Raw genomic sequence first — 12,385 nt, 5'->3', positions numbered from 1 at the left:
TTTTTGCTATTTTTCTTACCAATATTCTCTCCTTTCCGCCTTTCTCGAAGGCCTTGGTTTCTTGATAAAGTATCACTGCACCGGCACTGGTTGCCACATGACAACTCATCCAGGAGATCATTACTCTCACAGGAGCCTTAGCAGTGAGTGGAGCAAGTATGGTGAAGATTACAGCCAAACTTGATCCTATCCTCTCCTGATACATGTGCTCTTTCAGCAGAAGTGCTGGATAGCAATCACTGGTTTACTGTGCACCCCCCCACCCACCCCACCTCCCCGGCCACAATGCCGCAACCATAATCTGGGGCATGGAGGCTAATCACAGCAATCATTTTGACCCTTCTCATTGAACAACAAAGAACTGGGATTATCCTGGGACTTTCTTGATTTGTATGGCTCAATTAATCCCTGGATAAACTTATTGATCCATTAGAACAAGTTGATGTGTCCATAAACTACAACAACAATAATATTGTATTCAGAATAAGTTTGTATGAATTTTACAATCATTTCTATTTATTTATTTCCAGTTGCCCATAAATGATCAAGGATGGTGATATCTCCTGGTTAACCTCAATCCAATGAATTTAAGGTAGTTTTTCAGTCCAAGCCAGTGATAGTCTACCTATAAACCTGTGTAACATGTTACAGTTGACATGATGAATGAATACTAGAGAAAATATTGCATTTGGGCTTTTTGTAGTTCACTGCTGGACATTCCAATAACTCATTCATAGCACTTGTAGAATAACTTTAACCTGTCTTATTGGATTCTATTAATATAGTAATTAAAACATTTTACAACAAATAGTGTTGATTCCTTGAAATGGTCATATTAAATTGGCTATAAAACTTCAAAATATTAAGCTCGACCAGTTTTTCACTTTAAACTGAAATTCTTTGATTTACTAATCTAGAAATTTAAGTTTTAAGGCATCTTTTCTCATTCATCAAATTTAGACATTGCACATCAATTTTGCCCTTTCCTAAATGGACCAAAAATGATTTATGTTTCTTAGCTACAGTGCAACGGTTCACTGAGAATTTATAGTGATTCTGTTAACATGAGTAAAGATTACTCCATCTTCAATCATCTCTTTTAACTTTCTTAACTTGACTAAGCAGATTCTCCTTTTCTTTCCCTCTTGTGGTCACCAGACCATGCTGTAATTAAGTTTTAATTTACAGGAGTACCAAGCATGCATGTTTTCAAACCTCAGAGAATGATATGACTGCCAGGTAGGTGGGATCTGTCTGGCATTAAATGGTGATGTTGTGTAGAATGGAATCCTTTACTACACTGCTTTCTTTCACTGGAGTCAGCATTCTGCACTTTTACTCTTCTTCACCTATGTGTCCTTGCATCATAAAGAAAGAATAACTTGCATACCATGACCTCCCGGCTTCCCAGTACTTTACAGTAAAGTACTTTTTGAAGTCTAGCCACTTTTGTACACATTGTAATCCAACAAACAGTAATATGATAATGACCAGTGGTTACAAAGCTTTAATCTCTGCTGAATCTAAATGTTTTACGTCAAATTAATTTGGATAGTTGTAACCTAAAGCCCAATGGATGCAATGTACAGAACAAAACAAATTCTCTTGCAGAAGTTACCATCAAATTGCATTCAAATCCAGAAAAATCGAAGGGTCAATTGTATAATTAATAATAAGAATTGCTACTGTGGGACCTTGAAAAATTGTCATTAATACAGTAGGAAGTGCCTTTCTGATGTTGCAGATCAGGCATTTATGATGTTGATCATGAGATAAGTATTGGCTAAGCCATGGAATAAATCCTTTGCTCTTCTTCAAAATAGTGTCATGATATCTTTTTATGTTCATCCAAGAGAGCAGGTGAAATATGGAACCTCTGACAGCGTGGCATTCATTCAGTACTGCGCTAGAATGTCAACCTAGATTTTTGTGCTCAAAGGTCAGATTTTCAAAATTGGGTGGGGTATCTGACACCTGAATGAACTCCATGTCCCCACCCAATGCCTCAGTTGCATTGCTCTCACAACACGATATGTGAATGCAAATAGCCTAACTAGAGGAACCGTGCACCTCCAGGAGGTAGGAGCTGCCTGCCTGGAGAAAATGGCAAAAGCAGGTGGCAGCCATGTTGGGGGCTGCCGCTGTCTTGCCAAAGAGAAAAGGCAGCTCCTTGAAAGGCCAGGAGACCCAACGTGACAGAAAGCGACCATGGACAACAAGGTTAGGAGCAACAGCCATGTCGCGCTTGTTGGCCCCACAAATTTGGTATGAAAACAACTACAAAGAAATTTATTTGGGCCCCATGGGAAGCCCAACATCTATGCACTAACATGTAAAAGACTGTCTGGGCACTCCAGAAAAAAATTTGCAATCCCAAATGGACAGGTCCCTTAAAGAGCGTATGGTGCAACGACTGTGTTTCCTTCACCCTCCCCACAACCAGCCCTTTGAAAATACAAAACTGTCTTGGAGCCACAAGTCAACCTCTGGGGATGTGATTCTGAAATTCCACACCTTCCCCGCCACACACTGGGTTCTGATCTCGTGGCCCTTTGAAAGTCTGGCTCCAAGTCTCTGGATTTGGATTTAGCATTGTACCCAAAGCTGTCTTAATCTCACCTAATCATTTTAAAAAAACTGAACAGATTTCACAAAAACAGTTTTTTTAAACTTATTCTTTCATGGGATGTCAGTTTCCGACAAGGCCAGCATTTGTTCTCCATACCTAACTGCCCTTGAACTGGGTGGTTTGCTAGCCCATTTCAGGGGGCAGTCCGAAGTTAACCCTAGGCCAGACCAGGTAAGTATGACAGATTTCCTTCTCAAAGGGCGTTAGTGAACTAGATGGGTTTTTACAACAATCAACAGTAGTTTCATGTTCACCATTAGTGAGACTAGATTTAATTCCACATTTTAATATTTGAACTTAAATTCCACCAGCTGTTGTGGTTGAATTTGAACCCGGAGGCCTCTGGGTTATGAGTCCAATGACATTACCACTATGCCACCATCTCCCCATGTTGGGGGAATTTTTGCTTATCTGAAACATCAGAAAGGCACTTCCTACTGTATTAATGACAATTTTTCATGGTCTCACAGTACCAATCCTTATTAATAATACAATTAACCCTTTGATGTTTCTGGACTTGAATGTCATTTCATGGTATCTTTTGCAGGAGAATTTGCTTTGTTCTGTGCATTGCACCCATTGGGCTTTAGGTTAGAACTATCCAATTTGATGTAAAACTTTTAGTCAGCAGAGATTAAAGCTTTGTAACCACAGTCTGGCCCATATATAATTTCACATCACAAGAACTGAGCTAATTCAGTGTGCTAGCCTGGCCTCTAAGGAAACTAATATATAATAAAAGACAGCAGAGCAATATTACAACCCAGATTAATCACTAATTTGCTGCTCAACAATAGGCTTGAACACAGCATAATGAATATTTAAAGCAAAAATTTAACCTGGTTTATACATATGTTAAATTTAGCAATGAGATTGTCAAGCAATAGTTTTGCTATAAATAATGGAAAGTCACATCATGGGATGAGCAATACATTCTTAAAAAAGGCAATTTCAGCAAATAAAATCTCCCCTTTACAGCCTTCACTGTGACCCCAATTTTCACCTAACCTTCATGGTGAAAGGAGTGGTTTTGGAACTGACACCCACCCAGTTTTGTGCCCTGTCAACTTTAATAGTGTGAAGTAAAGAATCTGTACCATTTAGGTTAGGTTAAAATCAGGAGGAGTGGATATGTTGCATGAGGGGTTTCGATAAGGTAAATCAGCTAAAACTATTCCTACTAGAAGGCAGCATCGATTAAGATTATCACTAAAACAACAGAGAGAGGGTAGAAGAAGATTGAGACAAGGATAAATTTATTCACTCAAACAGTTATGAATTTCTGGAATGCTCTATCCCAGAGGGCTGTGGGTGTTCAGTCATTGAGTACATTCAAGGCTGAGGTCAATAGATTTTTGGACTCTAAGGGAATTAAAGGTTGGTTAGCTCAGCTGGTTAAATAGCTAAAGTGTGGAATACTATAAGTCCAACAGTTGTGGGTTCAATCCCTCTATTGGCTGAAGTAGTCCTTGTGGTCTGTCCTATTGCAATATTATGGTATGAGTCATGAATAGCAACCCTTTGTACAATGTGGTTGCATAGAAGGAACCAAGGGAGGTGTTGTGTAAGTAGGCCTGGTTTTAGATTTTATTATAGTAGGAGTTAGTTTGCCTGCAGCTTAACGTGACCATTTTTCAAGGATTTTATAACACACGTATTTTGCAATAACTCGGTCAAGCCACCATTTTGTATTAACAATTTATCTAAAAGAAGCCATTTTGTTGTTTGAACACCTTTTTATCCATTCATGGGATGTGGGTGTCCCTGGCTAGGCCAACATTTATTTATTTATTTTGGAAAAATATACTTTATTCATTAAATATCTGGAATAACATTCCAAACCAATTCAAAATCACCATCACAAAAGTACACTCAGGTTCAACTTTTGCAACTTTTATCACGAGATGCATCAATACAATCAATGAATATTACAATCATTTGCAGACATTCATTTTGAGCTGTACAGTCCAAAGGGCTCTAAACAGTTCCCAGCCCCTCGGTGCATTGTGGCAGAAAGGTCTTAGACAGCGACCTTTCCCCATTGCGCCTTTGCGGCGGCTGCCCCAAGCTTTAGTGCGTCCCTCAGCACGTAGTCCTGGACTTTGGAATGTGCCAGTCTGCAACACTCGGTCAGGGACAACTCTTTGCACTGGAAGACCAACAAATTTCGGGCAGACCAAAGAGTGTCTTTCACCAAGTTGATGATCCTCCAGCTGCAGTTGATGTTTGTCTCGGTGTGTCCCCCTGGGAACAGCCCATAGAGCACAGAGTCCTGTGTCACAGAACTGCTCGGGATGAACCTCAACAGAAACCACTGCATCTCTCTCCAGACCTTCTTTGCAAAGGCACAATCCATAAGGAGGTGAACAACGGTCTTGTCCCCACCACAGCCCACCTCGAGCGCAACGTGCAGAGGTGGGTGAGACTCCTGGTGTGTAGAAAGGATCTGACAGGGAGGGCGTTTCTCACCACCAGCCAAGCTACATCTTGCTGTTTGTTGGAAAGTTCTGGCGATGAGGCATTCTGCCAAATGACTTTGACAGTCTGCTCGGGGAACCATCCCACAGGATCCACCCTCTCCTTTTCCCGCAGGGCCTCTAAGACGTTACGTGCTGACCACTGCCTGATGGACTTGAGGTCAAAGCTGTTTCTCTGCATAAATTTTTCCACGAGGGACAGGTGGTACGGCATGGTCCAACTACTTGGAGCGTTCCGCGGCAGCGTGGCCAGACCCATCCTTCGCAACACCGGGGACACGTAGTGACACTTGGTGTTTGCGTACCGAGGATCTATGCACAGCTGCCCAACCCTAATCCCCCTCATGAAGGCGGTGGTGAGCTGCCTTCTTGAACCGCTGCAGTCCATGTGGTGTAGGTACACCCACAGAGTTGCCAAACTATGCAACATTTTAGTGCACTCTCCAGGGGCTGTATGGTCTACTCCAACTCCTATTATCTTGTGCAATATAATCTTATGTAATAGAAGGCCCCAGCAAAAAAATTGACAGTGGAGGCAGAATCCATGATAACTTTTAAAAGAGAGGTAGCTAAACGTTTGAAAAAGTCTGGGCTAAGGGCAGGGGATTGGGACTCTGCTTTTTCAGGTAGCGCAAATGCCAAGCATGGAATAGAATGTGCTTTAAGATTTAAGAGCAGATGCCTATAATTTTTTTTAAAAAGCCTTTTGGTGGCTGGAGAACAAGCGGTACTTTTTTTTCTCTCTCTCGCGATTCTGCTCATGACCTTGAGCCAATGGATTGGCGGCGGAGGCGGGTTTCACAGTCTCTGGTCCCTCCCTGGGCTGATTCACTCTCTCTTTCTCGTGTTTTTACAGGGCAATGATAATCGGTTGCACTCGTGGTTTTATAAAGGGGCTGTTTCGTTTGGGCTTAGCGACGTTTAAGGAGCAGGCGAGGAAAGTAGCAATGGTGAGTATCTATTGTAACACTTTGTAGCTGTGTTTAAATCGCTGCGGCTGACGATAATTGTACTGAGTTGCAGAAAGAGTGCACACCCCCCGAAAGGCAGATTTATACCCAGAACAGAAAGGAGCCTTTCTCACCGTGCTCTAGGTGTGGGCTCTTACTTATCCTATTTAGGAACCCGGGAGAATTTCTTCCCTTTTGCTCGCTCCCCGCCCCCGGTACTCCAAAGTCCTCCAAGCACCATCCCAAATCCTGTCGCATTGCGAAAGCTGCCCTTTTCCACCTTTTTTTTTATTTCGGGCCTGCAGCCTCCGAAAAAGAACAGATTAAACTCGTTTGCTGGAATTTACTCCCCTTTAAAACCAAAGGAATTTCAAATCCGCAGCTTTGATTTTTAACACGGCTGAAGTATGGCCGCAGGAATCGCTTAATAAATTGCAGATTTACTTCCCCCTTTGTAATCGCGGTTTTGCTAGAGGGGGTTCTTTCCCCTTCTCTCCCCCCCCCCCCCCCCCCCCCCCGCGTTTCCCAGCCATCTTCCTGTTTATGTACAATGACCGTTATAGGACTCAAGTCACCTTCGTTTATTCATATTAAAGCCCTTGTTAATTTCCGATAGGAGCAGTGTGAAATCCTGAGAACGAATCGGTGATGGTAACAGAAACACATTTTCTTTTGCATTGTGGTCAGCAGTACTGGAATTGCAGCCAAAAATAGCTCTTGGCCCAACAGAATAGATTAATGGGCAAATATGATATTGCAACATACAAACCAGAATGCCTTGGCCTATGTGGCCCCCCCCCCCCCCCCTTCCAATACCAGCCAGTTGTGTGCAACAAAATGACTACTGCAAATGGTGTTTCAGATTCCTCCATGAATTTGAATTGTAGATGTGTTGTGCCATTCGTTGCCCACGGTATCCCCTAGTCTATTGAACTTGAGACAGAAGCTAATCAAGTATTTTGATCACTATCTTGTGGTTAGTGGGTATTTCTAGCTGGTGAACATGGTTATATAATTTAATCTGAATTGTTGTAAAATTGCCAGATTAAAGTTACTTTCATGGGATGAAATTAGGTCTCTACTACTGTGTAAGTTGATGTGAGTTTTATCATACTACTGTATTTGGAACCACTCCTTGTAAGAAATAAATAAATATTTTGGATAAGGAGGTTTTGTGGTGAAGTGAGTATTGTGCTTGCCTCTGAGCCAGAAGCTGTGGGTTCCAGCCCACTCCAGGGAGAGAGAGAATAGATCCTTCTGGGCCTTGAGGTAAAGGTGGTAGACTGGGACAAGAAGGCATTGCAGGTGATTCTGTAGCTATGATTAGAATGATATTTAAAAATAGAACGAAGCAAAGGAAATTTGACCAGTTGGGTATTGGAGGATGGTGTGGTCAACTGTGTTAAAGATTGCAGATGGGTTGAAAAGTGAGAAGGAATAGTTGACCACTCTTCATGTCGAGCAAATCTCATCTGTGACTTTGAGGTTGCTCAGTTCTCAGGGATGGAACTTTTTTCTGGGTTGTATTTATTAATGTATTTACTGCTAAGGCAAGCTGAAAAAGGAAAGGAATCTGAAAACTTGATCAAAGTGGGTTTTGTGGAGGACCAAAAGAGGGAATTGCAGAACATGGACATCTGAAGGGAAGAAAATAATGTCGAGTATAGAGGGCTCTTGGGTGGGGTGGGAAGAGGGAGAGAATAGTAGGGTTCTTAGGCTGAGAAGTCAGAGATGGGGGAGGAGAAAGGCCAGAAAGCAATTTAATTAAAGATGAGTCTTAAATTTGAACGATTAAAGCCAAGTAGATCAGTGAGTATGGTGGTGATTGAGTGGGTGATGCAGTTTGACTATGGCAGCAGAATTTAGCATGAGATCAAGCTTGGAGGATGGGAGGCCTGCCAGGAGATCTTCAGAATAATTTCAACTCTTTCTTGGACTCGAACTCAAGTTCTGTCGAAGGGTCATGAGGACTCGAAATGTCAACTCTTTTCTTCTCCGCCGATGCTGCCAGACCTGCTGAGTTTTTCCAGGTAATTCTCTTTTTGTTTTGGATTTCCAGCATCCGCAGTTTTTTTGTTTTGATCTTCAGAATAGTTGAGTCTGGGGGGAAAAAACAAAGGGAGGGATGTGTTTCAGCAATAGATGGGCTACAGTCAGGATGGGAAAGTAGCTGGCATTTGAAATGGGGTTGGAAACTTGGCTTGGATAGGATACTAAGATTGCAAATGAGTTTAGTGCAGTGGCCTGGGAGGAACCAGTAATATTCATTCTGCTGTAGTAAAGTTATTGGAACAATAGTACAATACTATCTAATTTACACTTTAAAAGATTGTACAATTTTCAACTCCATGCTTGCAGCTTGAACTTTTTGAAACTGGTTTTGAGTTGGTGACAGGAAATTGAGGGTTCAGTTTAACAGTCTTTTTAAAATCTGCAGTATGGATTTCCATAAAGGTGTGGAAGTAATTTGTATATGTAACTTAAGTGCTAAGTTACATACTTGGTCTAGGGTTCATAGACCAAGTGAGGTTATTTGTACACCTTGCAACTTTTCGGTGCAGTGAGGGTATTTTGAACATGATCTAATTTGGCTGCAAATAGTCAAATTACTGGATCCCAAATTAATCCTTAACTGTTTTAGTTCAACTGACTTGGGCAAAGACTCAGACACAATTAGTGAATGATTTCAAGTTTATTGAAATAAAGGATGAAAAAACAATAGACTGATTTTTATTCGCTAAGGGAATGGAGAGTTAGTGTGGGGGGGGAAGAGGAGGCAGGAAAGTGGAGCTGAGGATTATCAGATCGGCATGATCTCATTAAATGGTGAAGCAGACTCTGGGCAAATGGCCTACTTCTGCTCCTACACTTATACACTTATCTATTAAAGGAGCAAAAGAATGAAAGGTACACTTATCAATAATTTGCTACAGATTTACAACTTCAAACAGCCAGTCTAGGAAAAGTGGGGAAAACTACCTCAACCCTTCTCTGACAGGAATTCTGCCTCCTTTCTCAGAAGGAAACTGCACTACCTGGAGTCCACACCAACATCAACTCTGCCTTTATCCCTGGGCCAGTGCTACACTACCTGCCCTTCTGTCAACAAGAATGCACAGTACAACTGGTTTCCCTTCACTTGGTGTAAAAATAACAATGGTTCCTGAAACCCTCTATACCTAATTCAGGCATCACCACACCTTGTTCCAATTTATTATCAACTGTCAGTGTCCGCTCTAATTTCATTGGATTTGTCCATCTGCACATGTTGTCTTAAAATATGTAGATTATATCTTAATACTTCAGAAGTGCCTTATTCATTAGGCCCAGTATTAGACTTGGTCAAGGGCAGTTTGTTCTGATGGGGCTTTTGGTAGAATAATGCAGCTGCCTCCCACATGTTTTTTTAAAAAATGGATGGGAATGCTGATAGCAAAACAGAAAAGTAGTGACTTTTTAACTATTGTGATTACTTCAATTAAAGTAATTGAGGTCTTCTAATCATCTGGTTGCTACTTTACAATTAGACCGTCGCCAAATGTTGAATTCTATTTCTCTTGGAGTTAACTTTTTTGGATTGTGGAAAGTGCAGAAAGTAACTTCTACAGCAATTTTTCTTGGATAGGGGTTTTTTAGTCAAATGATATTTCTCAGTAGTTAGAAAAACGTTACCTAATACTTAATTTCTATACAAGCAATTCACTGAAGTAGTGAGGAATAGGACAAATGTTTATAGGATCTTTCTACTGTATCTACCTTGCATCTAAAAACCCTTTTTGTTAATGCAATTTAATGAATCCAATCCTCCTATATTTTTTAGTTGCTATGTATAATCTCATTTAGAAGTCTAACAAGCTATTTTAATTGCTTGACAAGAATAAACTGGCCTAGATTGCAGTATGATTTAGGTTGCCTGATTAACTGGACCATTTTTAAGAGGCTTTTTACAAATACATGTATCCTGCAAAAGGCTAACAAGGTCAAGCTGCCATTTTGGCCAACACCATCTAAAAAGGAGCCATGTGATTTGAACACCTGATGCCAAGCTATGCAACAGTTTAGTACATTGACCACCAGTATTGTAAAGTAGCAACCAGATGATTAGAATCCATTATACTTTTGTACATTCTTGATTTGCAGGAAAGACATAGTTGCTGCTGAGCATGGAATATTTTTGCACAATTTGTGATCCCTCCAGGATTACCCTGCACTAACTTACTGAGCCACTATTGCATCAAGTGATAATGTGTTGATGTTATGCCTAAACATGTTTGATTCCATGGTTCAAGTATACCACACATGCTGCTGTTTCTCCCCCTTGTAGAAGAGGGACTGTGTTTTTGGACTTCAAGTCTAATAGTGCATTTTTTAAATTCTATAGCATGTTCATTGTATTCTTGTCTGGATCCAGTACACAATTCCAGATATTTGAAGATCTTGCCTGCCAAATCAATGGATCCATAGCAACAATTGTTATAAGACACAGGTGCAGCTGCTGATAAAACACCAGGCATCCTGACTTTGCTGATAGTTTCAAACTACAGCTTTTTTTTAAAAAGTAAAGGCAATAAAAGCATATTTCATATCTTGTTGGGTTGGTTCTCCTAATCTGTTCTATCACAATCAAAATGTGGCATGGTTGATTACAAAGGCATTAAGTAATAATTGACCTTGTGGACTTGGCTGGTTTTGCTTGTTTTTGAGTGCCAGTTTCTACTGGAAAAGTTTGGTGATAGTGATCCTTAACTTTTTTTTTCTCTCGCGAGCCCTCAGATTGGTTGTCATGGAAGGCAGTTTGACTGTAGATGTTTCTAGGGCTGGGATTCATGCAATATTAGCCCAAGCAGATCCTCTTGTATTTTGTGCAGTAGCTCTATTATAGTATATGCTTAAATCTATTACAGATTTGACTTTTAATAACAAGGGAATTTAAAAAAAAAAACTCTGTTCTCACATGTCAATGGGGAATCTGTTTTTAATCTTATCCTTGCTTACCTTTTTGTGCACGCTTTCAACAGGTACACTGGATGGCCTTCTAGAGAAGGAACTGACTCTTCCCTTGGAGGAGAGAAGAGAGAGTTACAAATCATAGACAAGTCTTGAGCCCCTGGCTAAGAGCTGCCAGCACTTGGGTTATCTAGAAGTTTCAGGCCAGTAAGTTTACAATCAAAGTTGGAACCCCTTTTTGTCTGATTCTGATCAGTCAGGGAACTACCCACTTACCTGCATACATTTTGAAAAGGCTCCAACTTCAGTGGAGAATCCTGAAGAGCTTTCTGTGCAGGAATCCTCAGAGCAGCAAAGAAAATCTGTGCAGAAGCTATACCCACTTTTTACAGCACTAGCTGCCATGTTCTAAATGCTTAAAGGTTCCCAAACTTGTGTGGGTTAGTCAAGATGGGTTAGGGGTGTCAGTTGTATAGTTAGCCACCCAGGAAAATCCTAGTCTGTCTAGGCAAATTAGAACTGTCCAAAGTCTCCAACTCTAACTCGGACTTGGGGATATTTTCGGAGGGTCCTGTGGAGTAGGGGAATTGTCCATCAGTAGTTCAAACTTCCAGGGCAATTCCCTTGGAGTCATTGCACTGGGACTTCCGCAAGGTCCTAAAGCAGATCTTGGATGGGGTTGGGAGGGGGGGTGGTGTGTGTGTGTGTGTAAACTGGCCTCTGACAAGCCAGAGACTGGAAGATTTGGGCCAACATGTAGGGGGTGGGTTACCCAAGAATTGTGAAGATCTCCCCTTAATTCTTCCTGAAGGGCAACCTTAATTTCATACTCATTTCTCTGGTAAGTACAGTGTGCCCCAAGGCCTGCTGTATAATGGATTTTTAATGTTCATGAATAAGCTTTTTAACCAATAGAGAAATCTGACTGTATACCATAACTGGTCTTTATTGTGGAGTCTGATTTTTAGTTTAAACAAATATAACATTTTCATTTCATACTTTTGTTTGACTGTCAAATTCTGATATGACCATAATTATAGCTGGCACTTGAGCTGCTGAATGATGTACTAGAAGCTGCAAGTTCCCAGACCTATAATGTCACTGGCGCATTTGGAGAGAAACTTGTGATGATCTTGTGGGCAATGACACGGTGATCAGCTAGCTTTAATTTCAGTTCTCAAATTAGTAACTGTCCCTCAAAGCTAGTTTTAGGTAAGAGCAGAGTTGGTTGCTTGAATAGTAGTTTTAGACTTTTATCTGCAAACAAATTATGTCCTTCATACAGATGGACTTTTAGTGCCATGTTAATGATGGGTTGTATTTTTGATTCAAGTTAAATACAAGCTTTTAAAGTTAGATGGAGACAATTTTTTTATCATCTA

The 12,385-nt window shown here is 40.8% G+C and overlaps 1 protein-coding gene across 2 annotated transcripts in view; it reads left to right on the top strand.

Annotated features, from left to right (window-relative positions):
- LOC121287090 (phospholipid hydroperoxide glutathione peroxidase-like) overlaps positions 1–12,385 on the top strand; it is a 30,031-nt gene that overhangs the window by 8,020 nt on the left and 9,626 nt on the right. Inside the window, exons 1-2 of one of the 2 annotated variants that reach the window (XM_041204612.1) lie at positions 544–592; positions 5,963–6,056. In XM_041204612.1, the coding sequence (XP_041060546.1) occupies positions 582–592; positions 5,963–6,056 (105 nt within the window). In that variant the 5' untranslated portion in view covers positions 544–581. Of the gene's footprint in view, positions 1–543; positions 593–5,962; positions 6,057–12,385 lie in introns of those variants that run through there. The other variant, XM_041204613.1, reaches the window with a different exon arrangement.

The sequence above is a fragment of the Carcharodon carcharias genome, chromosome 14 (genome assembly GCF_017639515.1).
Source record: "Carcharodon carcharias isolate sCarCar2 chromosome 14, sCarCar2.pri, whole genome shotgun sequence".
In the NCBI taxonomy this organism is placed as follows: Eukaryota; Metazoa; Chordata; class Chondrichthyes; order Lamniformes; family Lamnidae; genus Carcharodon; species Carcharodon carcharias.
The sequence above is the reverse complement of the archived record's forward strand: the minus strand, read 5'-3'. Positions and strand labels throughout refer to the sequence as shown.